Source organism: Eptatretus burgeri, chromosome 1 (assembly GCF_056783735.1).
Source record: "Eptatretus burgeri isolate ZD-2024b chromosome 1, Ebu_testis_v1, whole genome shotgun sequence".
Lineage (NCBI taxonomy): Eukaryota > Metazoa > Chordata > Myxini > Myxiniformes > Myxinidae > Eptatretus > Eptatretus burgeri.
The window spans coordinates 135,494,438-135,519,232 of record NC_140961.1 but is presented as its reverse complement, the minus strand read 5'-3'; the positions used below and the strand labels follow the sequence as shown (position 1 = coordinate 135,519,232).

At 44.7% G+C, this 24,795-nt stretch overlaps 1 protein-coding gene across 3 annotated transcripts in view; it reads right to left on the bottom strand.

Annotated features, from left to right (window-relative positions):
• Positions 1–22,317, bottom strand: part of LOC147035503 (formin-binding protein 1-like) — a 103,987-nt gene extending 81,670 nt beyond the window's left edge. The window contains exons 1-2 of one of the 3 annotated variants that reach the window (XM_085899508.1): positions 22,185–22,317; positions 22,012–22,113 (exon numbers count right to left, since the gene is read on the bottom strand). In XM_085899508.1, coding sequence (XP_085755634.1) covers positions 22,012–22,035 — 24 coding nt within the window. In that variant the 5' untranslated portion in view covers positions 22,036–22,113; positions 22,185–22,317. Of the gene's footprint in view, positions 1–22,011 lie in introns of all 3 variants that reach the window. The other 2 variants (XM_085899499.1, XM_085899515.1) reach the window with 2 other exon arrangements.
• Between the last annotated feature and the right edge of the window lie 2,478 nt (positions 22,318–24,795).

Sequence of the window (24,795 nt, the reverse complement as noted above, 5' to 3'; positions counted from 1 at the left end):
GCCAGTCGCCAAAAGCACGGACCAGGGCAGCCGAACCCAGAGGAGGCGAGACGAGGTGATCTCCCTTGATGAAAATGGTCGACCGCTCACTGTAATGTGCCAGACGAGACACCTCCGAAGCGCGGGATGCAGTCCGCCGCAAACCCAAGCAGACGCGCTTCGAGACATACAGGACGCAATCTCTCTATGCTCGTCCTGACAACCACACACTTCACTTCAGGAGGGAGGGGGTTCTTCTCCTGGCCACTCGCCTCCTGATTGGTCGGACCCATCGAGCGATTCCCTGGCCATCTCCCATTGGACAGGCCCATGGTAGGCGGGGCAACTCCCACCATTCTGGGTGGAGTCCCGATCGGAGGCGTTTGTAGCTCCGCCTACCTCCTCACCTCCGGCCACGTGCGTAATGGCGATGGTGTCGAGTGGGAGACGGGGCGGGTGAGACGCCCGCTCCTTGCCGATTGGCCAAAGAGGGACGCCATGCCTATGTTAGCCTCTGCCCACACGCGTGCTCGGCGGCAAGCACACGAAGAATACCGTGAGCAGAGTGTTGTTGTGAAAGTGATGTAAAATCCTACCTATAAAATAACTGCGCAGCGCACGTACACTTAATTCCCATTAGACATAGGGTACGGGACCCTAACTAGAAACACGTACTTACCGATACAACTGATTTATAGGAACTGGCTATTGTGTGTAGTAAGCTTCCAAATTCGTAACAATATGTATTAACCAATGAGATCACATATAATGAAAAATCCAGAGAAGTGATCTTTAAAGACTCAGGTGGTGGATGAAACTACCTTGAGGACAATCAGCGGATCGGACTTGGGTCGTGTGCCAAATTTGGTGGTTGTCAGTCCAGCAGGCCTTGCAAACAATACAAGCAAACAGAGACACACAGACAGAGACATCTGATGAATCTTAATTGTTAGATGTAATTTATTAATCCCTTCTGTCCAAGTGCTAAAATAATTTCATAACATTCCATCACAATGGTTTAAATGAAACACTCAATGACTCCAAAACTCCCTCCAGGAATACATGCCACGTTCAATGCTTTTAAAACTCCCCCAAAGTCACTCATGTATGTTTCAATGCAGTTTTGAAAACTCCCATAACTCTTAGGTAGGCAACTTATCTCCAGCACCGCCTTTACTCCCGTCTCTCATGCATTTCAACAAAACACTTCGATAGGATACGAGTTGTGTCAAAGTCAGTTTCTTGCACTTTCAACGCAAGCATGAAGGTTCCAGATGGTGTACGGATGCTCATGAAGGGAAGTCTGACCAGCCAACAGTGTGCGTGATGAGCATGCTCTGAAGGCGATTTGCATATCACCGCAGCAAGATGAAGAATCAGCGTTCACCACTCACAGATGGACCGTTCTGTGCCCGGCTGTGCTGCGAGGAGGAGGAGGAGGGTGAGCTCGGCCTTGGCAGAGAGCCCAGGGTTAGCGTCAGCTTGGCTCTGTTGGCTGGGGGCACATTTGCAGCTTTGCGTTGATTCCGTGTGAACTCAACCATTCAGCCAGCAGGAATTAATCCGCATCCGCAAAGATGCAATAGGTTAGATTTAGGTCTGTGGTCAACATGCACACTGTTACAGGGCGCTCAAGACCGACACAGCCCATCCTGCTACGCACAGCTCCGCTGCTCCAGATGCCCAGCACTCAGCCGGAGCTGAATCTCTGGTTCACATGTCGGTGAACTGAATCTCGCCTTCATTGCATCCATCAAGATTTGTGTTAAATCACATCTCTGACCTAAAACTTTTAAAAAACCACAGTTTGCCATGGATGTTCGCTTTCCATCAACCATTCTTTTTTTCCAACTTCAGTGCCAACTCACACCCCCTCACCCCACACAGCAACCATCCCACTTTTCTCCCTCCAAGCCTCCCTCTCACCTCTCTCAAAAATTACCCCCTTCACCTTTCTCCCACCTCACTCATCCTTCTCAAAGTTGCCCCCCCTCTCATCCACCAAGCTTCCTCCCTCCACTCCATCTCTTCACTCCACCTCCTCAAATCCTCAACTGCCTTCTTCCTCGTCTCTTGTCCCCCCCTCTCCCCCAGCACCACAGAGCCTTTTCTCCTCCTCATTCGGCCCCCTCCCCAAGCTATTCTGCAACCCCCACACTTTCAACAACCCTCCTTACCTCCACCCCCCTCGTCCCTTGTCCTACCCTCCCCCTCCCCCCACCCCCTGCACCCAAAGCCTCCTCCCCTACCTCTTCATTAAAAGTATGGACCTCAAATATCCGGGGCCTTCGCTCAAACCTTACAGATCTTTCCATACAGGTTGCCACTGACAAACCAGACATAATCTGCCTAACAGAAACTTTCCTCTCCCAAGACGTGTATGACTCCCAAGTATCTCTCCCCGGTTACTCCCAATAATCACAATGTAACAAAAAAAAAGTTTGTTTGAGTGAATTTTTTGGTTGTTTATCTTTTATTAGGTCGTAAGAATGAAGAAAAAGCATATATTTATGTCGCTAATAGTTATTAAGGAAATGACACCGATTTTTTGAAAAAATAACAAAAAATTGTATATTCACATCAGAAAATTGCAGAAAAATGTATTTGAACATTAATGAAACGATACAACAGCGTTGAAACATACAGGGATATGCTAATCAGAAGTAAAACAGAGCATACAGTTGATCGTTTTGTGATTTGGAAAATATTTTGAAATTATTTTTTTTAAAAATATGATTTTTTTCAAGTAGGTTATTCAAGTACGATTTATATGATTCATTCAAGTAATCATTTGATATATGTTACATTTTGTTTCCGTGCTTTCCCTTCAACTCGTCTTATTATATTTGTTATTTTATTAAAAGATATTGTCTCATGATGACTTCTGCTCGAGGTTCCTGCAAGCATGATCCTGATAACTTCTGCTATGTCTGCGGAGTCTTTCTGAATGTCAAGTCAGTCAAGTACACCATCATTGAAGGGAACCTCTTCTGTTCGGCTTACAAGGCGTACTTTGGAGTTCAATTAGGGGACCAGGACAAGAGTTGGGCACCACACGTGGTTTGCGGAAGCTGTCGGTCCACTCTGGAGTCGTGGTACAGAGGGGAGAAACGAAAACTGAAGTTTGGCGTGCCAAGAATCTGGCGGGAACCAACAGATCACTCAAACAACTGCTACTTTTGTATGGTGGTGGTGACGTGTCACTGCAGGGGAAAGAAGACGGATGTGTTCGACGACCCCAATCTGCCATCATCTCTTCATCCGGTGATGCATTGTGAGGAGATTCCAGTTCCCAACCCTCCTCCGGTGATCACGAAAGATGCTTGCACAAGTTCCAGCAGCGAAACAGAAGATGCCCATGACGATGTCTTTGTTGCAGATGATACCCCGGCTATTCCGCATTTCCCTAACCAAGCGGAGCTCAATGATCTTATCAGGGACCTCGGACTCACCAAATCGAAAGCAGAATTACTGACATCCAGGTTGAAACGGTGGAAGTTGTTGGACGAGAACTGTCGGGTAACAAAACAGAGACAACGTCATGACATATTCTCTCAGTATTTCACACTGGATGAGAAAGTGTGTTATTGTCAGGACATCAACGGCTTGTTTGAAGAAATTGAATTCCCGTATGATCCCAGCAACTGGCGACTGTTCGTGGACAGCTCAACTAGAAGCTTGAAGGCGGTGCTGTTGCACAATGGTAACAAGTACCCAAGCATCCCTATCGCCCACTCTGTTCAACTAAAGGAAGGCTATGAGAATATGAAGCACCTACTGTGCCTGGTGAAGTACGAAGAGCATGATTGGGAAGTGATTGGAGACTTTAAGATGATTGGCTTTTTGACAGGTTTGCAAGGTGGCTTCACAAAACATCCGTTTCCTCTGCTACTGGGATAGCCGAGTTACAGCGAGACATTATGAAACGAAGGACTGGCCATCAAGAACGGGCTTTGTCATTGGCGAGAAGAACGTGAAGTGGAAACCGCTGGTTGAGCAGGAGAAGATCTTGATGCCACCCCTCCACATCAAGCTGGGGTCATAAAGCAATTTGTGAAGGCACTAGATCATGAGTCCGCTGCCTTCAAGCATTTAGAAGTGGTATATCCGAAGTTGTCAGAGGCAAAAATAAAGGCAGGGGTGTTCGTTGGACCGCAAATTAAAAAGCGAATGAAGGACCCGGAGTTCTCCGGAAAGTTGTTGGCACCGGAGAAACGTGCCTGGCACAGCTTCGTTGCGGTTGTTCAGGGCTTCTTGGGTAACAACAAGGAAGAAAACTACCGCGAACTAGTCGACAATCTTCTCAAGTCCTACAGGGGTTGCAGAATGTCCCTGAAATTGCACACGATGCATTCCCATTTGGATTTTTGTTAATCCAATATGGGAGACTACTCCGAAGAGCATGGTGAGCGCTTCCACCAAGATGTGATGGAATTTGAGAAGCGCTACCAGGGCCAGTATAATGAGCGTATGATGGACGACTACGTCTGGGGTTTGGTCCGAGAAACCCAGCCTCTTCACCGAAGAAAGAGCAGAAAATCTGTGTGTTTTCAATAAACAGTCTTATCGAAGATGTAGTATGCTATATTTTACTTATGATTAGCATATCCCTGTATGTTTCAACGCTGTTGTATCGTTTCATTTATGTTCAAAGACATTTTTCTGCAATTTTCTTATGTAAATATACAATTTTTTGTTATTTTTCAAAAAAATATGTCATTTCCTAAATAACGATTAGCGACATGAAAGATATGAATTTTCTTCATTCTTACGACCTAATAAAAGACAAACAAACAAAAAATTCACTCAAACAAAATCTTTGTTACATTGTGAATCAACAAGGTTATGGAATCCATCATCACTTCAGACATGAAATCCTTCCTCTTCTCCAATGGCTTAATTTCCAATCATCAATTTGGTTTCAGACAAGGTCACTCTACCCTGGATATGCTGCTTCTGCTCTCCCATCAATGGATGGAGGTCCTCAATGCCAGACAGGAAATCCGAGCCGTATCCCTGGACATATCACGTGCTTTTGACACGGTCTGGCACACTGCCCTACTCACTAAACTCTCTTCCTATGGTATCGAAGGCCATCTCCACTCATGGCTCACAGACTTCCTCTCCTGTCACAGTCAACGTGTGGCCCTAAATGGAGTTCTTTCATCCCCTCTTCCTGTCCAGGCTGGAGTTCAAGGTAGCGTTCTGGACCCTGTTCTCTTTCTGGTTTTCATCAATGATCTCTCCGACTCTCTGGAAAATCCTCTATTTCTCTTTGCCGATGACTCCACCCTCTGCCGTACCATCTGTTATCCCTTTGACCGGCAAGCAGCAGCTTCTTCGCTCACTGCAGATCTGGATAAAATCACAAACTGGTCCAACACGTGGAACATGTCTTACAATCCGGACAAATCTCACACTCTCACTATGTCTCTTCGAAAGGACCGTTTAGAAAACCTCCCCATCCACTTTCTCAACAATCCTCTGGAAGAAGTCTTTTCTTTCAAGCTTCTAGGTCTCACTATCTGCCATGACCTTTCCTGGGAAAGTCACATTTCCAACCTCGCCTCAAAAGCCAGTCGCCGACTGGGAATCCTCCGTCGTGCAAAGTCCTTCCTCGGCCCTCTTGAGCTCCTGACCACTTGCAAAGCTTTTGTCCGTAGCCTGATGGAGTACTGCTCTCCCCTCTGGGCTGGTGCTCCTGCCTCCCACCTTTCTCGGCTTCACACTGTCGAAACCAAGGCATTTAAGATCATCGGCATCTCCTGCAATGAAGCTGAGTCTTTGGGACTCTCACTCAATCACCGCAGGTTGGTCAGTGATCTTTCTGTCTTCTACCGACTCCTCTCCAGCCTTGCCCCCCACCCCTGCTCTCTCTGCGATTTGTCCCCACCACATTTACGCAGGGCGCTCAAGGTCCGCCAACAACCCCCTTCTGGTGAAACTACCAAAATCACGAATCACTGCTCATCTTCACTCTTTCATTCCTCTTTTTTCCCACCTTTGGAATAAACTCCCTCACTCTATTCTTTCCCATTCTTCCCTCCAGGCTTTCAAAACAGCTGTTCACCACCACCTCTTATATCATCCCCCATCCAAATCCTCGATCTTTTCTACCCCGGGTAATCCACCCAAGCCCACTTCCTTCAAATTCCCTGCTTTCCTTCCTGAAAGTCCCTGTAATGTCCATCTTCTCTTCCCCATGTTCCCCATCCCTCTCCCTTCCTCAGATCACCTCATGTCTCTGTTCCCCACTGTTTTGTCCCTTCCACTCCCACCCCTCTTGTCTCATGCCCCCTTGCTGTGCGTTGTGTGTTCGCTCTCATACGAGCCTCGACAAGGTATACAAAAAAAAAAGTCAAGCGCTCCTCTCTCCTTATATTGCATCGACACAAGATCACCCCAAAACCAGATGACAGTCTGAATTCCAAGACTCACCATTGGTTCAGAGCATCGCGTCCTATAACAAATCTTCCCCCCAATCCGTTTCGCTTTAATTTTGGATTGTAGCTGTCATGTTACTTGAACATTGCAGCCTCAACAAAAGCTGTCCTCAAAGTTCTGTTGACACTCCACCACTGTGCAAAGTCAGGTCAGGGCAGGGCAGGTATGGGAGCATGTGCCAGAACAGCGCGTCGCTGCGTCCACATTCCGCCGGTCCTCCAAGGGCCTCCGTCTGGCCATCCCCCAGGCAGATGCCTGGACAATCCCCATCTCCTTGAGATGTTGATCAATCTGCAGCAACGAAGCATGTGGTCGGCCCATTGGCCTCCTCCACTCATGAGACTCCCTCGCTGAGAGAATCTGGTGAGCAGGATCAGCGTCAGGAAAAAGAGCCACATGTCCATACAGCCGCAACTGATGCTCACGGACTATACAGGTAACAAATCTCATTTGAGTCTCCCTCAGCAACCACTCATTGGACACAATGTCTGACCAGTGATAGCCAAGGATTCTCTGAAGAGACCTGGTACCAAAGGAATTAAGTCTCCATCTCAGATCCCTGGTCAGAGTCCAAGTCTCACATCCATAGAGCAAGACTGGAAGCACCAAGAACCTGAAAACTCGGACTTTCGTCCTCCCACACAGATACCGGCAGCACCACACCCCATGATCCAGTGAATCCATGACTCCCCAGTACTGACCCAGATGTCTGTTGACCTCTGGCTACCAGCCATCAGAGACATGAATATCACTGCCAAGGTAAATGAATCTCTCCACGACTTCAACATCCTCACCACAAACAGGTACAGACAGGACAGCAGCATCCAAGATGTCATTGAAAGCCTGGATCTTAGTTTTGACCCAGGAAACCCATAATCCCAGTGGCTCAGACTCCTCATTCAGCACCTCGAGGGCCCCCAAAAGGATATCTATAGTCTCCGCACAGATGACTGCAACATCTGCGAAATCAAGGTCAAAGATGTTGACATTCTCAAACGATGCACCGCAGCTTGATCTCTCAGACATCCTCCCTAGAATCCAGTCCATACAAGTGTTGAAAAGTGTGGGGGCCAGTACACACCCCTGACGAACTCCAGTAACAACTGGAAGTAAGTCAGAGATGGCACCACCACACGTCACAGCACTCTCAGTACCAAAGTAGAGTTCAGACATCAGATTGATCAGTTTTGGTGACACCCCTCGAAGACCAAGAATCCTCAAGAGGGCATCCCGATTCACCAAATCAAATGTTTTACAGAGATCAACATAAGCTGCAAGCAGCCTCTGCCGGAACTCTCGTCTGCGTTTGGTGTGGACCCGAAGAGCAAGGATACGGTCAATCGTTGACCTCTTTGGTGTAAAGCCTGACTGCTCTGGACGCTGCTGCTGAAGCAGATGGTGGCGAACCCTATCAATAATTATCCGAGCAAAGACCTTGCCCGGCACTGTGAACAGTGTTACCCCTCGGTAGTTGTTGCAGTCTTGGTATTCACCCTTCCCTTTCCAGAGAGGGATAACAAGGCCCCTCTCCAGTCAGTTGGGATGATGCCTGTGATCCAGGCAGAGCACAGCATTTCCACCAGTCTTGAGAAGTTAAGCATGGATGCCACAAATCCCTGGAGCTTTACCCCATTTCAACCGGTTCACCACAGTCTGTTTTTCCACAAATTAAGGTGGACCACAGTTGATTGGAGGATCAACAATAGGAATAGTAACACCCCTGACATCCAACTCAACAACTGGTCGATCAGCCTCGTACAGCAGCTCAAAGTAACCGGCCCAGCGGGCCTTCACTTTGGACGACTCTGTCAAGATCCCACCACCCTCTGGTCTAACTGCAGGGATGGGCTTCGAGGAACGCCATGCGCAAATTTCCCCATAAGCAGGATGAGAATCACTTGACCACAAGTGATGCTCTACCCCCTCACAGAGATTTCTTGCACATCAGCCTCCTTGTCCACCCTTAGTGTACATTCAGTTTTACGCCTCAGCTACCGGAACAGCTCAGCTCTGCCATTCAGCCTGGCCCTGCGACTCTGATCAATGGTATCCAGTGTCCCTTGAGACAAAATTATTCTTCGCCCGATGGTGAGTTCCAAGACATCCACCGGCAACATCAAGAATGGTGGTCATGAAGGCACTCCACAACTCTTTAGGATCCCCCAAAGCACCCAGACCCCCAAATCTCCACTCAGCCTGTTCACAAACTCCTCAGCTACCCTCTCATCCTTGAGCTTGCAAACATCCAGGCTTGGCTGGGATGGTACCATTCCCCTGGATTTAAGCTGCAACTTCAGAGTTGCTACAACAAGCTGGTGGTCAGTATTGAGGAAGTGAGAAATCCGGTAGTCCCTGCAGTTCTGGATCATCCTCCAGCGACCATCAACGAGCACATGGTCAATCTCCTTTGCCACACCATCAGCGTTGGAATACAAAGTTCAGCAATGAGCCTGTGGGTGCTGAAACTACGAACCAGCCACCCTAAGTCCATGACTTCTTGCAAAGTCAAGGAACTTAGTGCTATTCTGGTTCACGGTTCCAGACTCATGCGGACCAACACACACCTCATAACCATCCCTATCAGTTCCAATCAATGCAATGAAATCCCCCAAGACTAGAAGCGTATTTCGTCTGGGGCACTGATCAACCACAGACTCGAGCGTAGCATAGAATGTGTCCTTCACTGTGAGATCACTCGCCTCAGTTGGAGCATAAACAGAGACCAGGGAAATGACACCTAAGGAGTGACGAATCCTTAGTCTCATAATACGCTCGTTGACCGGTGTTACCTCAATTATCGTTGGGGTCAGCTTATTGGACACAGCTACAGCAACTCCTTGAGTATGGTAACCATCAGAGCAACCAGACCAATAGTAGGTGTAACCACCCACCATTATCTCGCAATCCGGTGTCCAAACCTCAGAGAGTGCTGCAATACCGATGTCCAAACGCTTGAGCTCAGATGATAACAGAGACAGGTGATCATCCTCTCTTTGGGATAGGACATTCCAGCACCCACCCAAAGGGACCGCCTCAGGTTAACCAAAGGAGACCGCCATCTGGTAGATGACACCTCAGCACCACTCCGACACACTACCACAATCTGACCCTGGGAGGTTACCACATGGTTTCTCTCCTTTCCTTAAAGTTTGGGGATCCCGAAGAGTTTTCCCGAATCCTGTCATCCAGTGAGCTGCCCTGCGAAGAGCAGCTGCACAGAGGAGGTACTCCCACGAAGTGGGTGTTAGATTTATTTTTGCTTTTGGTATGTTTTGCGGAATGAAGTGTTTTACGGTGGCCGGAGTACAAATCCTGCTACCAACCTCCTCATACGAAGTAACCCAACTGCAGGAGGACGTCCGCAGACACAGTTGGGCACTGGATATGGATGTCCGTTGGCTCACAAAGAGCTCCTTCGCCCTTTGACAGGTTTTGTTTTTAATCCTGCTGGGTGTCCATATCATACACCCTCTTCACCAAGAAACTTGGTGGGAGAGACTGTTTAGTCACCGACAACCCAACCATTGAACAGGTTAATACAAGTTTACATGATACCTGCAGCAAATCACAGATCAAATCTGATTTGACCTGACATCACATCTATTACTTAAAAGGAGGTCTAATACTGTACTCCTCCTCTTGGACTTATCTACAAACTGGGTTAAAAAGCAATCTTGGAATAAAACTAGGAAATCCTCATCTGCTCTTCCCTTTCCCTGTTTCTGGACCCAATCTATCCCTGGCAAGTTAAAATCCCCCATACTCAATATTCCTCCCTTTCCACATGCCCTATTGAATTCTTCATGTACTCCTTCCTCCTCTTCCTTCCCACCTATAGCCATATAAAAGCATCCTTCCAGAATTTTACTGTTTATACAATCTCTAATCTCTACCCATACAGAATCCTCAACGTTTATTCCTTCCTTAATGTCAACCCATTCTCTTGATGCAATGCTGCCCTTTATCCAGATTGATACTCCTCTTCCGATTCTCTCCTTCATATCAATCCGATACACCTTGTAGCCTTCTAATCCTGTCCTCCAGTTACTCTCCTCCTTAAACCATGTCTCACTCACAGCAACTATATCGTACTCCTCGCTCTCTACTTTGGCTTCAAGCTCTTCCATCTTATTATTTAAACTTCTGACATTGGTATAGAATATGTTTAACTTTTCCCTTCCTGAAATTCTATTTTCTTGCCCAGCCTTACTCATCACAATTGCATCATCCGTTCCTTCCTTAGTACCTTCTCCACCCTCCGCCGACCTAACAAAAGCCTGAATTCCTTCCTCAATTCCCACCGCAAACCTTGCTGCCCCCTTTCTATTTAATATACGGCCATCATTCCGGAAACATACCCCTTGTCCCGTAAATGATTCCCACTGCTTCTTAAATGTAAAACCTTCCTCCCTACACCATTCTTCCAGCCATTGGTTGACGACTATTGCTCTGCTCATGATTTCTAAACAGTTTCCTAATCCTGGGAGGATCCCAGAAAACATGACCTCACAACCCTTTGCTTTCAGCCACTTACCCAATATCCTGTATCTATTTTTCAAAACCTCCGAGTAAATTTTCCCTACATCATTCGCACCTCGGTGTACCACAACCAACTTCTTCCTGCCGTGACCCGACACAACATCCCTAACTCCTGCTTCTTCAAAACTGCACATAATTCTGTGTCTATAATCCTTCCTGCAGAATGAAGAATCGACATATTTAATAATCTCATCATCCCAAAATATCTGTTTCCCAAAACTCAATTCTACCAATTTCTATTGCTGCACTTCCACCACTGACTGTACCCAGTGCAGCTCCACAACTGCCTGCACCTGCTGCCTGCACCCCCACCTTGACCGACTGATCACCCACCACTGTCTGCACCCGCTGCACCTCCACCAACACCACTACCTGCACCCACACCCACTGCCTGCACATGCTGCACCTCCACCCTCTATATCTCCACTCGCTGCCTGCCCCCACTGCACCTGCATCCGCTGCATGAACACCACTGCCTACACCCGCTGCACTTCCACCTGCTACACCTCCACATGCACCACTGCACCTCCACCACTGCACATGCTGCACCTCCACCTGCTATACCTACACATGCTGCCTGCCCCTGCTGCACATGCAGCACTGCTTGCACCTGCTGCACCTCCACCTGCTGCCTGCCCCCACCATATCTCCACACGCTGTCTGCCCCTGCTGCATTGGAACCTGCTTCACATGCACCTCCACCCACTGCACATGCACCACTGCCTGCACCCACTGCATATCCACTCGCTGCACATCCACCACTGCCTGCACATTCTGCACATACACATGCTGCCTGCCCCTGATGCACATGCACCACTGCCTGCACATCCACTTGCTACACCTCCACATGCACCATTGCCTGAACCCACTGCATATCCACCACTGCCTGCACATGCTGCACATGCACCACTGCCTGCACATTCAACTACTGCCTACCCCCTATGAAAAATGAAAATGAAAACTGGATTCTTTCTTTATCCAAAGTTTGCACAAAATCTCTTATTCTTTATACTCAATTGCAACCTACAACCTACAATCCATGTTACTTGAGCGTTTGATAAATCCATTGATAAAGAAGGCCAAAAACAGTTGCTCCAACATTATTTTGGTTTCAGGAGAAGTGCAAGTATTACTTCCTTTAAAGTCATTGGCAGGTGCATGGAATGAAAATTATTATTTTTCTGTCGTGTTTCCTTGGCGGTTTAGCTTTCATTTTAGAAGCGTGTTAGTACGGCGAGTAAAATCGAAAATTTCCACTAAAAATCCATCAAAACTGCAACCATTAATTATTTTCTCATCAAACTCGTGAGGATGTTTCCTGCTCTTACCGAATCATGACAGGCTGAACTGTTTACATCGAGTATCTCACGGACTCCAACATCTAAATCGGCTTGTTCTCGTCACCTATCCAACTCATCCACCAGGTTTTGTCTGAATCCGTCCACAACTTTTGGAGATATCATGCTATACTGTATATCATTTTTGACCCCATTTCTCTGACGTGAAGAATCCTTCAGAATTTTTTTATTTTTTTTGATCTCGGTGAACTCAATGATCGGTGCCTCCAACACTTCCCCACCAATTGTACACTTTGGGACTAAAACTTCTACCAATTTCAACACGAGGCAATCGCTTATTAGGAAGTGTACACAAGCAAATAAACATTACAACGTTTTTGAATTTTCACGACGTTTGCCAACCAACAAACATCAAAACAATGCTGTCCAAGATTGATAATGGTCATACATTTTGCAGATCCAGGTGACCACTGCATAATGCTCCCATTGATACACCTTGCTCCCTAAAATTCTGAAAAATACAATGAGAATTTGGATCACATATTTAGCATCGAATGCAGAATTAGAGTTTAAAATTCATAACGGTCAAAGGGAATGTCACAAATGCCAGCATCGGCCAAAATAATTATTTTACCATTCCCCAAGGGTCTTGAAGGACATGTATGTCCAGTGCCTAAAAAAAAAAAAAAAAGAGTCGACACACCCTTTCAAAATTTTCATCTTTTGTTGCCTTATAGCTTGGAATTAAATTGCATAAAATCAGATTTCCCCCCCCCCCCCACCACTATTTAGACATCATAACCCACAACTTCACAAGTGAAAACAAATTCCACAAATTTTATAAAATTTATTAAAAATACAAAACTAGAATATCTTGGTTGGATAAGCGTCCACCTCCCTGAGTGAATACGTGGTGGAAGCACCTTTGACAGCAATTACAGCTGTGAGTCTGTTGGGATTGGTCTCTACCAACTTTGCACAACTTGATTGGGCAATGTTTCCCCATTCTTCTGGACAAAACTGTTCAAGCTCAGTCAAGTTGCGTGGGGAGCGTAAATGCACAGCATTCTTCAAGTCATGCCACAGATTTTTGATTGGATTTAGGTCGGGGCGCTGACTGGGCCAAGGAAGGACATTAATCTTTTTGTTCCTTAGCCATTCCAGTGTAGTTTTGGCTGTGTGCTTCGGGTCGTCGCGCTGAAAAGTGAACTTCCGTCCCAATTTCAGCTTTCTTGCAGAGGGCAGCAGGTTTTCCTCTGGGATTTTTCTGTATTTTGCTCCATCCATTTTTCCTTCTATCCTGATAAGTCCCTGCTGATGAGAAACATCCCCATAACATGATGCTGCCACCACCATGCTTCATGGTAGGGATGGTGTTCTTTGGGTGATGTTATGTTTGGTGCAAACCCAACACAGCACGTTTCGAATCCAGGCCAAAAATTTCCATCTTGGTTTCCCCAGACAACAAAACTTGTTGACACATGGCATCAGCATCTCCGGAGTGCTTTTTTTGCATTCCACAAATGGGACTCAAGGTGGGTTTATTTTGAGTAATGGCTTCCTTGTTGCCACCCTACCATACAGGCCAAACTTGTGGATGCTTGGGGTACTGCATTGGTGTCACATGCACACAGTGACCAGTCTTTGCAATGAATGCCTGGAGCTCTTTCAAAGTTGCCATCGGCCTCTTGGTGACGCCTCTGATTCGTCTCCTCCTTACTTGGTCATCCAGTTTGGAGGGACGGCCTGATCTAGGCAGGGTCTTGGTGGTACCAGACACATTCCACTTCCTAATGATTGTGTTGACTGTGCTCCAAGAGATATTCAAGGCCTTTGAAATATTTTTATTCCCATCCCCTGATCTTTACCTTTCCACAACTTTATCCCCGAGGTCTTTTGAAAGCTCCTTGGTGCTCATTGTTTTCTCTGCTGTGAAATGCACTACCCAGCAGAGGTAAACTATAGGAACAGCAGATTATATTCTGAAATAATCAGAATCATGACAATTTAAGACAGGTGGAGGCCAGTTAACTTGGTGTGTGATTTTGAAGGTGATTGGTGACACATGAGCTGATTTACAATTGCTATTATAAGGGGGGTGGACACTTATCCAACCAATATATTCTGGTTTTGTATTTTTAATTAATTTTATGAAATTTGTTTTTCACTTGGAAGTTGTGGGTTACGATGTGTAAATAAAGGTGGAAAAAGTCTGATTTAATGTTATTTAATTCTGGGCTATAAGGCAACAAAAGGTGAGAATTTTGAAAGTTGGTGTAGACTTTCTATCGGCCCCGAATAATGGAGCGTGTGTGTGTGTGTGTGTGTGTGTGTGTGTGTGTGTGTGTGTGTGTGTGTGTGTGTGTGTGTGTGTGTGTGTGTGTGTGTGTGTGTTTGTTTGTGGTGTGTGTGTTTGTTTGTTTGTGGTGTGTTTGTTTGTTTGTGGTGTGTGTGTGTGTCATTGATAATCATCTCCATAATTTGGGTTTCAGAAGGTGGAACGGAGCCCACCTCGAAGTATCCACATTCGTTTCAGTGAAGGATCTCAATTCATGGCCAAAGTTGTGAAGTTGTGTTCTCAGAGATTTCATCTGAGGGCCCTTTTCAGGATTGTCACTGAGCTCAGACAGCCTCCAACTGTAATTTGTTTGTGGTAATGTTCCCAGGGATGGTTTTTGTTGGATCTTTGTGAGGTTCTTCGTTATCATTCGCATTACTCCAATTATCACTGGTACATTTTTGGCGATCTTCAGCTTTCAGAATCTTTTCACTTCATTCTTGAGGTCTTGGTATTTGGTTATTTTCTTGATTTCTGCATTACTAAGAACAAAATCACTGGGTGCTGAAACCTCAATTAGCAATGCCTTCTTTTGCTTTTTGTGGCTGAGTACTATGTCCGGCCGCAGTGCTTCATTTTCTATGTTCACGCTGTATGGAATCATCAGGTTGTACATGAGCATTATGTCCTTGTTTCCAATGATTGCTTTTGGATCACGTTTCCATGAGTTTTGCGGAATTGGGATATTTAAATTTCTGCAGATGTGCCACTTACTTACTCCACATAATTTGTTATGCCTTTGTTTGTGTGTATAGCTGTCCGACACGAGTTTTTTTTTAACATCCCGATTGGAGGCAGCTCGTGCCTTCTGCTTCAACCTTGCAAAATCTACACCGATCGGCTCACTCCTGCCATTTTTAAAGCCATTTGTGGAGCGTCCTTGGTCTTGGGCATTTATAACGATTTGTTCTCTGTCCTAATTGAGCTGAGCTTCTCTTAGCCATTTCAGTGATCCTTATTGTCTATCCCCAATCTGTTCAACTCTTTTATCTTTCTCCCAGTTGTCAGTATATACACTACCGGTCAAAAGTTTTAGAACACCCCCATTTTTCCAGTTTTTACTGAAATTTAAGCAGTTCAAGTCCAGTGAATAACCTGAAATGGTACAAAGCCAAGCTGTAAACTGACAGAGGTTAAAAAAAAGCTTAGGTTACCAAAAACTAAAAAATAATGTAAGTTTCAGAGTTGTTAAAAAAAGTTCCTTTTCAGGGAACAATTAATGGGTTAGCAACTGCAGCTGTTCTGCAGCAATGGAAGTAAATTAAGCCTTGAAAGTTGATGCAAACAATTCCTCCAGGTGTCCCAAGTTTTGTTGATGAGTTACAAACCCTCTGTCTGTATAAAAGCAGTGTTGGAACAGCATTATTTGGAAGCATTATTTGGACAATATTGCACTGCAGGAAGTAGTATATTGCGATCATAATGGCAAGAAAAAGACAATTAACAAAGGAAGACAGACAGACCATTATAAACCTTAAAAGTGTAGGTCTTTCCTTTTGAGAAATTGCAAAGAGCCAAGGTGTCAGTGAGTACAGTTTCCTACACCATCAAAAGGCACTTGGAAACTGGAAGAAACTCTGACAGGAAGAGGTCTGTCACACCCAAAGCCACAACACAATCAGAAGACAAGTTTCTGAGAGTGAACAGCTTGTGTGATAGGTGGCTCATAGGACAGCAGCTTCAAGCACAGCTAAACACTGGTCGAAGTAAGGAAGTCTCAGTTTCAACTGTGAAGAGAAGACTTCGAGCTGCAGGTTTGACAGGTCGAGTGGCAGTAAGAAAGCCATTGCTAAGATGGCAAAATAAGAAAAAGAGTCTTGCCTGGGCCATGAAGCACCGCCAGTGGACTACTGAAAACTGGATGAAGGTCTTACGGACCGATGAATCAAAATTTGAAATCTTCGGTTGGTGCATCACGCAGGGGTTTTGTACGCCATAAAGTAGGCGAAAGGACGATTCCTCGGTGTGTGACACCAACTGTCAAACATGGAGGAGGAAGCGTGATGATCTGGGGCTCTTTTGCTGGATCCAGAGTCTGCGACTTGAACAGAGTGACTGGCACCCTGAACCAAAAGGGCTACCACAGCATTTTTGCAGCACCATGCAATACCCTCTGGTGTACGCCTAGTTGGTCAGGGGTTCATCCTACAGCAAGATAACGACCCAAAACATACCTCCAGGCTATGTCAGAACTAACTTAGAAGAAAAGAACAACACAGTAGGCTTCAAATCATGGAATGGCCAGCACAGTCTCCAGACATAAACCCCATCGAGCTGGTTTGGGATAAACTGGACAGAAGGGTGAAAGCAAAGCAACCGACAAGTGCAATATATTTGTGGGAACTTCTGCAACAGTGTTGGGAAGAACTTTCTGAACAATATTTGATTTCCATTGTAGAAAGAATGCCACGAGTACGTTCGGCTGTTATATCTGCAAAAGGTGGCTACTTTGATGAGTCAAAAGTTTCGATTAAATTTTGTTCAACAAAACGATTCCATGATTTCTTTTTTATCTGCAATTGTTTATTTGTTCTATGCTTTAATTTCAGAGTACATTGAAACATTAAACTGCTTAAATTTCAGTAAAAACTGGAAAAAAATCGGGGTGTTCTAAAACTTTGGACCGGTCGTGTATCTGTTGGTATTTTGTCTTGTATATTTGTTTTGTCTTTTTTGCAATCATTGGGGCTGTATTTGTTGCTGTGTGACATTTTCTATTCACACCTGTTTTTGCAAGGTGAATGAGAAATAACTTTTCCAGTTTGTTATTTTCATGCTTGTTGTGATGTAACCAAGTTTGAATGTGAAATGCATAAATATGTTCCGCCCATGTGTCGAGTAATCTCCGCTGGCAGAGGACGAGAGGACTCTTCGCAGTCCTGTGGAACAGTGGTCGTGGGTGAAAAAGGCACAGTTTTTTCCATCGCACTTCGAGTGTTTTAAAATAAAGTAAAAAGTAATTGAAACCTCTCAGTGTTGGTAAGCTGCCTGGAGCATTCTTTCTTCAAAGAATCTGGGAACGGATGCTGTTCCAGGATCCTTGTGTACTGTTGAACTTTTCAAGGACTCTGCTAATCCGACAGTTGACACTCTCTGCACTTCAGTTCCATTAGGCTGCCACCTCCTCCTTTCCTCGGCAGATACATTCTCGGGATGTCTAGATTTTTGTAGAACATTTTATGGATATTGAGGAGTTTTCTCATTCTGATATCTAGTTTTCTGATTTCCACAGATGTACTGGAACACTGGTAGTGCAAGTTGGTTTATGGCTTTGATTTTATTCCTTGGAGAGAGGTATTCTCTCTGCGAACCGTGCTTCCCTCACCCCCCTCTCTCAACTCCAACCTTGCTCTACCCCCTCCGAAAACAGTGCAGAACCCTCCTCCCACACCTCTCTCACTCTCTCAGTCTCTGGACGTATCCGGATGGCGGTTATGTCCGGGTGGTGTTTGTCTCTGAACGCGTACAGGCAGGAGTTTGTCTATGGTGTTTATCTCCAGAAATGCCCGGGCGGTATTTATAGTATGACTGGTAGAAAATGGATTTCAGTCATTATTTTGTTTCCATCTTCACGGTTATTCTGTGCAGAAGTATTTTTATGAAAAAGTATGAATCATAATTAACGCTCCACCACACGTCTGCCTTCCCTTCCCTCACATTCCATCCCTTCTTGCTGCCCCACCCCTCCTCACTCTCCCCCACCCCTCACTCTTAGTATTCCCATCAGCAAAGCAATAGGTGGTATTTGCTCATATAATATATAGCTCAGATAATTAAAATTGTGAATGTGAGTCTTTTGAAGACATCTGAGGCTTATTATGGGTGTGTTCCATTACCAATGAGCTTGCTATCACTTGCCAAGCTAGCCATTCATTATCAACTGTTTCATTGCAATGCTTGCTCGAGTGCTTAAGCCACTTGGAACAGGCTCCAAAAACTGATTGGTCATGGAACATACCCCAGAAAACTATCATGGTGGACGCATAGATTTTCTGACAACTGTGGGTCTAGTCAAGCCAGCTCTCCAGCCAATGGGTTTGAAGGCTTCATTACATTATATACATCCCCCAATATATATATATATATATATATATATATATATATATATATATATATATATATATATATATATATATATATATATATATATGCATGGAGAAAAGAAAGAAAACCAGAGAATTGTCTGAGGAGGTCAGACACAAGATTGCAGCCAAGCATGGACAAGCTCAAGGCTACAAGTCCATCTCCAGACACCTTGATGTTCCTGTTTCGACCGTACAAAATGTTATCAGGAAGTTTAAGGCCCATGGCACTGTAACCAACCTCCCTGAATGTGGCACAAGAGAAAACTTGATCGAGGATTACAGCGAAGGAAGCACATCGATCAACTACCAAACAGATTCAAGCTGACCTTCAGACACAAGGTACAACAGTTTCAACTCACACCATCTGTTGCCAATTTCATGAAAGGGGATTCTATGGGAGGAGACCCAGGAGGACCCCACTGCTGAGAGAGACACATAAGAAAGCCCAACTGGAGTTTGCCAAATCACACCTGAACAAGCTAAAATCCTTCTGGGAAAATGTCCTGCGGACAGATGAGTCCAAATTAGAGCTTTTTGGTAAAGCACATCATCTCGATGTTTACAGAAAACAAAAGAACACCTTCCTTACAGTCAAACATGGAGGAGTTTCAGTGGTGTTTTGGGGTTGCTGTGCTGCCACTGACACTGGGTGCCTTGAATGTGTGCATGGAATCATGAAATCAGGAGATTACGAAGGCATTTTGGAGAACAATGTTCAACCCAGTGTTAGAAAGCTGGGTCTTTGTCAAAGGTCATAGGTCTTGCAGCAGGACAAAGACCCCAAACACACTTCAACAAACACCCATGATGGTTCCAGACAAAATGCTGGACTGTTCTGAAGTGGCCAGCAATGAGTCCAGATCTAAATCACATTGAACACCTGTGGGGAGATCTGAAAACAGCAGTTGGGAGAAGGTACCCTTCAAATCTGGGAGAACTGGAGCAGTTTGCAGAAGAGTGGACCAAACTACCAGTAGAGAGGTATAGCACGCTCATTCATGGCTATAGGAAGCGCATGACTGCAGTTATTTTGTCCAAAGGGTGTACAACCAAATATTAAGTCTCGGGTGTCAATAATTTTGTCAATGCCATTTCTTTTTATTTTCTCATTTAAAAAAAGATATATTAAGTTTTGAATCAAAAACAAAGTTTCTGTAATATTAACAGTGAAATAAAGAATTGTGGAGACCAAATACTTATGTCAATTTCAACTAAAAATTGTGAATTATTTGAAAATAGTAAAAGGGTGCCAATATATATATATATATATATATATATATATATATATATATATATATATATATATATATATATATATATATATATATATATATATATATATATATATATACACACACATATACACACATATACACAGACTCCTCTCATGCACTTCCAGCTGAAGAAGCTGCATAAAGCAACCAAGAAAGGCTACCATAGTGAGCCCTTTGCTGTTTCAAACCCTTCCCAGAGTTCCTCCACAGCAATAAAAAGACGTTCACACATCGTACACACATGAGAATCCCAATGCTACACTCACCCTCAGCTGCTGGACCGGTTTAATCGCTATTTGCGAATCATCAGCGACAGTGCAGACAGCAATGCACAACAATGAGGCTTCCCAAGCATGTACCACATGCACATAAATGTCAGTGTGTGTGTGTGTGTGTGTGTGTGTGTGTGTGTGTGTGTGTGTGTGTGTGTGTGTGTGTGTGTGTGTGTGTGTGTGTGTGTGTGTGTGTGTGTGTGTGTGTGTGTGTGTGTGTGTGTGTGTGTGTGTGTCAGTGTCAATAGTGAAGAATCACTTATTCTGCAGGACAAGGACATTTGGAGACAGTAGTGTACTTTTTCATGAATCTAAACCAGGTTGATGGACAGATTGTCACAGTATGTCAGATGTCAAACTGGGATCCCAGTATCGTGACCAACTCAGGTTGCATCAACACAGACCAATATCATGCAATGGCAATTTCTTACAAGACATTTAAATATTTTGGTCAAAAAAAATTCATGGTTGTAAGTGTGCGGGTCACAGAAAGTCACTTGAGATTAGGTGAACACTCCATTTGGGATTAGCCTGTTCAGCATTTCCCATGCGAGCACTTGTCTCGTGACGCGGAGTCAAGATGCACGTCCACGAACAATGCGATGTATAAATTGTGTATCCTTTTGCTGCTCATATGTAAATAGGCACAGAGCACCAGGAAAGGGGAAAAATAAATAAATAAATAAATAAAACTCCATAAAATCTAACATCCGATCCATTTGGCGGTTGTAACTCTATTTCAACACAAATGAAGAAAATAATTACACATTGGTTTCTCAAGCCGACAGAGAACCACACTGTACCCAGATTTTCTCATTCAAGTGCAAATTGATCTCTTAACCACATTCCCACACCCCAACACAACCTCTCTCTCCAGACATCTCCTCACATCTTCCTATGTCAAACCCCATCCTCCACCTCCACCTTTAATTCAACCCCCTCCCCACCACCCACTACCCTCCACATCCCATTACATCTTGAATAATGACCCCCCTGAGCCACCCCCATCCTTTTTCCTACATACAACCCCCATCTTTACACCCACCCCCTCCCCACCACATCTTGAACAATGACCCCACCCCCTGAGCTGCCCCCTCCTTTTTCCTACATACAACCCCACCTTTACACCCACCCCTCACTACTCTCCACATCCCATTACATCTTGAACAATGACCCCTCCTGAGACCTGAGAACAATGCCCCCCTCCCCACCAACAATGACCTGAGAACAATGCCCCCCTCCTTTTTCCTACATACAACCACCATCTTTACACCCACCCCTCCCCACCACCCACTACCCTCCACATCTTGAACAATGACCCCACCCCCTGAGCCACCCCCCTCCTTTTTCCTACATACAACCCCCACCTTTACACCCACCCCTCCCCACCACCCACTACCCACTACCCTCCACATCCCATTACATCTTGAACAATGACCCCTCCTGAGATGCCCCCCTCCTTTTTCCTACAAACAACCCCCACCTTTACACCCTCCCCATCCCAAAACAATAACGCCATAACAAGTCAATTTATACCATCAATTGAAAGCAGCATTTTCCTTTTCTAATGTTCACAAGAATCACCTCAGTGTTGCTGCAAGTTGTGGGTTTAACACGTCCCGGATTTAGCAACAAACGCATGACACACACACAATCATTGTGACACACACACACAATCATTGTGACACACACACACACAGACATAGGCCATAATACAACACCTGTGTATCTCGTCCAATAAAACCAACGACGGTGAAACGTTCCAAACTTCGGTGAACTCACCCAAAGGTTCGTAGCCCAACTCATGGTGTGCGGCGCAAAACACAAACGTCCTGACGGTCTTCCTCAATTCCCGAAGATCCCCGACAACGACGACCTGTCGGCCTGCCGCGAGATCGTGCGAACTTAGACCACGCCCGGCCCTGGGTAATCACGCGTGACGTCATCACGCATACCTGCACAGGTTGCTTGTCCTTTCCGAATATTTCAGTTGGTTATGGTTATGATTCCATCGTTCGAATGGTTGGGTTCTTCGGAATCTTGAATGATGTTTACCTCACACGCCAACAATTACCAAGCTCACAGAGATGTGTCAGCATCAAACCGACAGGAAACTCACCTGGAACACGTCATCATGCGCACGTGATGTCTGCGGGTGGGAGGTAATGTTACCTTTTTTTTCTTTCTTTCTTTTTCTTTTTCTTTTTATTTTTCTTCTTCTTCTTCTCCCCCCCCCCCCTTCACAAATTCACTTACTTGCTTTGCGGTTACCTGGCTGTGTTTTTTAATGTATCTTTGGTATTTATAACCTGTTCACATATCACATCTCATGCCGTTTGTATAACGTGCAAGTCCTGCCCTGTGGGCATACTTGTTCCAAGCATACAAAATGTTCTTCTGATGCATGCCTTTAATTGGGCGGTGTATAGGTAATTGACAGCTCTGCAGAGGCAAAAAAAAACAACAAAAAGAAAAACCTGGGTTATCTGCATGAAGCAAAAACATACCGACCGTTTTATAATTCAAAACACCTCTGTACTGAAACGTGGGGACAGGAATAATGACTGTATGTAAATGGTGGCGAATTGTAATACTGTCCCCCACCTGGAGGTGGCGCTCCACCATACACATTTACATGGAGAATTTGCATCCCCCCTTCCCCCCTCCAAGACAAGCTGCTAAGATAACAAGCTCGAATGAGCTAAGATCCTCGTCCTCTTAATGATAACGTCATAAAAAACGAATATGACGTCATTGTGATGGATCAGGTTTGCGTTAAATTTTCTGTGCTAATGCCCGGCTTGATTCCCGCAAACAGAATTCAAAAATTTTGCCCCGTTTCGGAGATAATTGTATCGGCGATTTCCATTAGCGGCGATACTATGATGTCAACTTATTTTTTCTCGGAAGAATTTCCAAAATCGGAGATGGTTACTGCCTGTGCATGGGCTTTCTGCATATACATGGCAAGTTTCATGAAGATCCGATGAAAACTCTGGGTTGTGAAACAAAAAATGTCAAAAAAATAGGAATGACGTCATAAAAATTGATATGACGTCATAGTGATGTATCATATGTGCAGTAATTCATCTCTGTTATGCCCTGTTCGATTCCCACAAACAGAATTCAAAAAGCTTGCCTAGTTTCAGAGATAATTTTTTTAGGCGATTTACATTAGCGGAGATATTTTGACGTCATAACTTTTTTTCTAGGAGGAATTTTCAAAATCGGAGATGGTTACTGTCTGCGCAGGGAATTTTTACATATATACGCCAAGTTTCAGGAAGTTTCGATGAAAACTGTAGGCTGTGAAACAAAAAAGTTTAGGAGATAATGGTATAGGCGATTTCCATTAGCGGCGATATTATGACGTCAACTTTTTTTCTCGGAGGAATTTTCAAAATCGGAGATGGTTACTGTCTGTGCAGGGTATTTTTACATATATACGCCAAGTTTCAGGAAGTTTCGATGAAAACTGGAGGCTGTGAAACAAAAAAGTCCACAAGAAGAAGATGAAGAACAACAACGTGAGTAAGACTGAGAGATCCTCCAAGAGGATCCAAAAACACCCCTATACACGAATTGGGGTCATGCCGGTCCTATATAGCAAGTCTGGATGTAATCGGACCAGAACTGTAGGAGGAGTAGCGCGACAAACAAATCAGAAATCACTCATAGAATGACACACGACAAAACGGAACGGCACTCAATAAGAGTGCATACCTCCTGTCTGGCTGAACACTGAACAGTTTACATTTTATATCCCACTGATAGGTCGGATCCGAATCCGGTCCTTAATAAATATCGAATCTGTTTGTTCTTATCACCGAACCAACTCATCCGACCTACTTTTGTCATAACTCGTCCACGATAGTGGGGCAACTTTGCAAAACAATTGTGCATTTTGTGAGGAAAGCACCAAATTTGGCACACTAGTAGTCTATCATATTATGAACAGATTTGGATATTGGGCCATCTCAAATTCAGCCGCCGATGGCTGTGACAGCCATTTTCCACTGCCATCAAAAATTTTGAGATGGCCCGATATCCAAATCTGTTCATAATATGATAGGCTACTAGTGTGCCAAATTTGGTGCTTTCCTCACAAAATGCACAATTGTTATGCTATATATAGCGAAGTTGCCCCACTACAACTTTTTGAGATATCATGCAATGTTGTTTTTAGCCCTATCTCAAAATGGTGAATAATCCTTCAAAAAGTAAATAACTCTCATATCTGGATTCTGATCTTCACCAAAATGATGCAGTGCTGTCCATGGCCGGTCACCTACACACACAAATAAAATTGAGACCGGTTGCTTGAAAACTGTGGCCAAAAATCGTGTGACAAACAGACAGATGAAAAATCACTCAAAGAGCGACACTTAGCGTAACGCAACGGCACTCGGAAGAGCACATACCTCCGCCAGGCTGAACAGTTTAAATTTTGTATCCCACCGATAAGCTAGATCTGAATCCGGACCTCAACCAAAATCGAATCGCCTTGTTCTTATTAGCTAACCAACTTATCCACCTAGTTTTGTCACAAGTCGTCCACATCTTTTA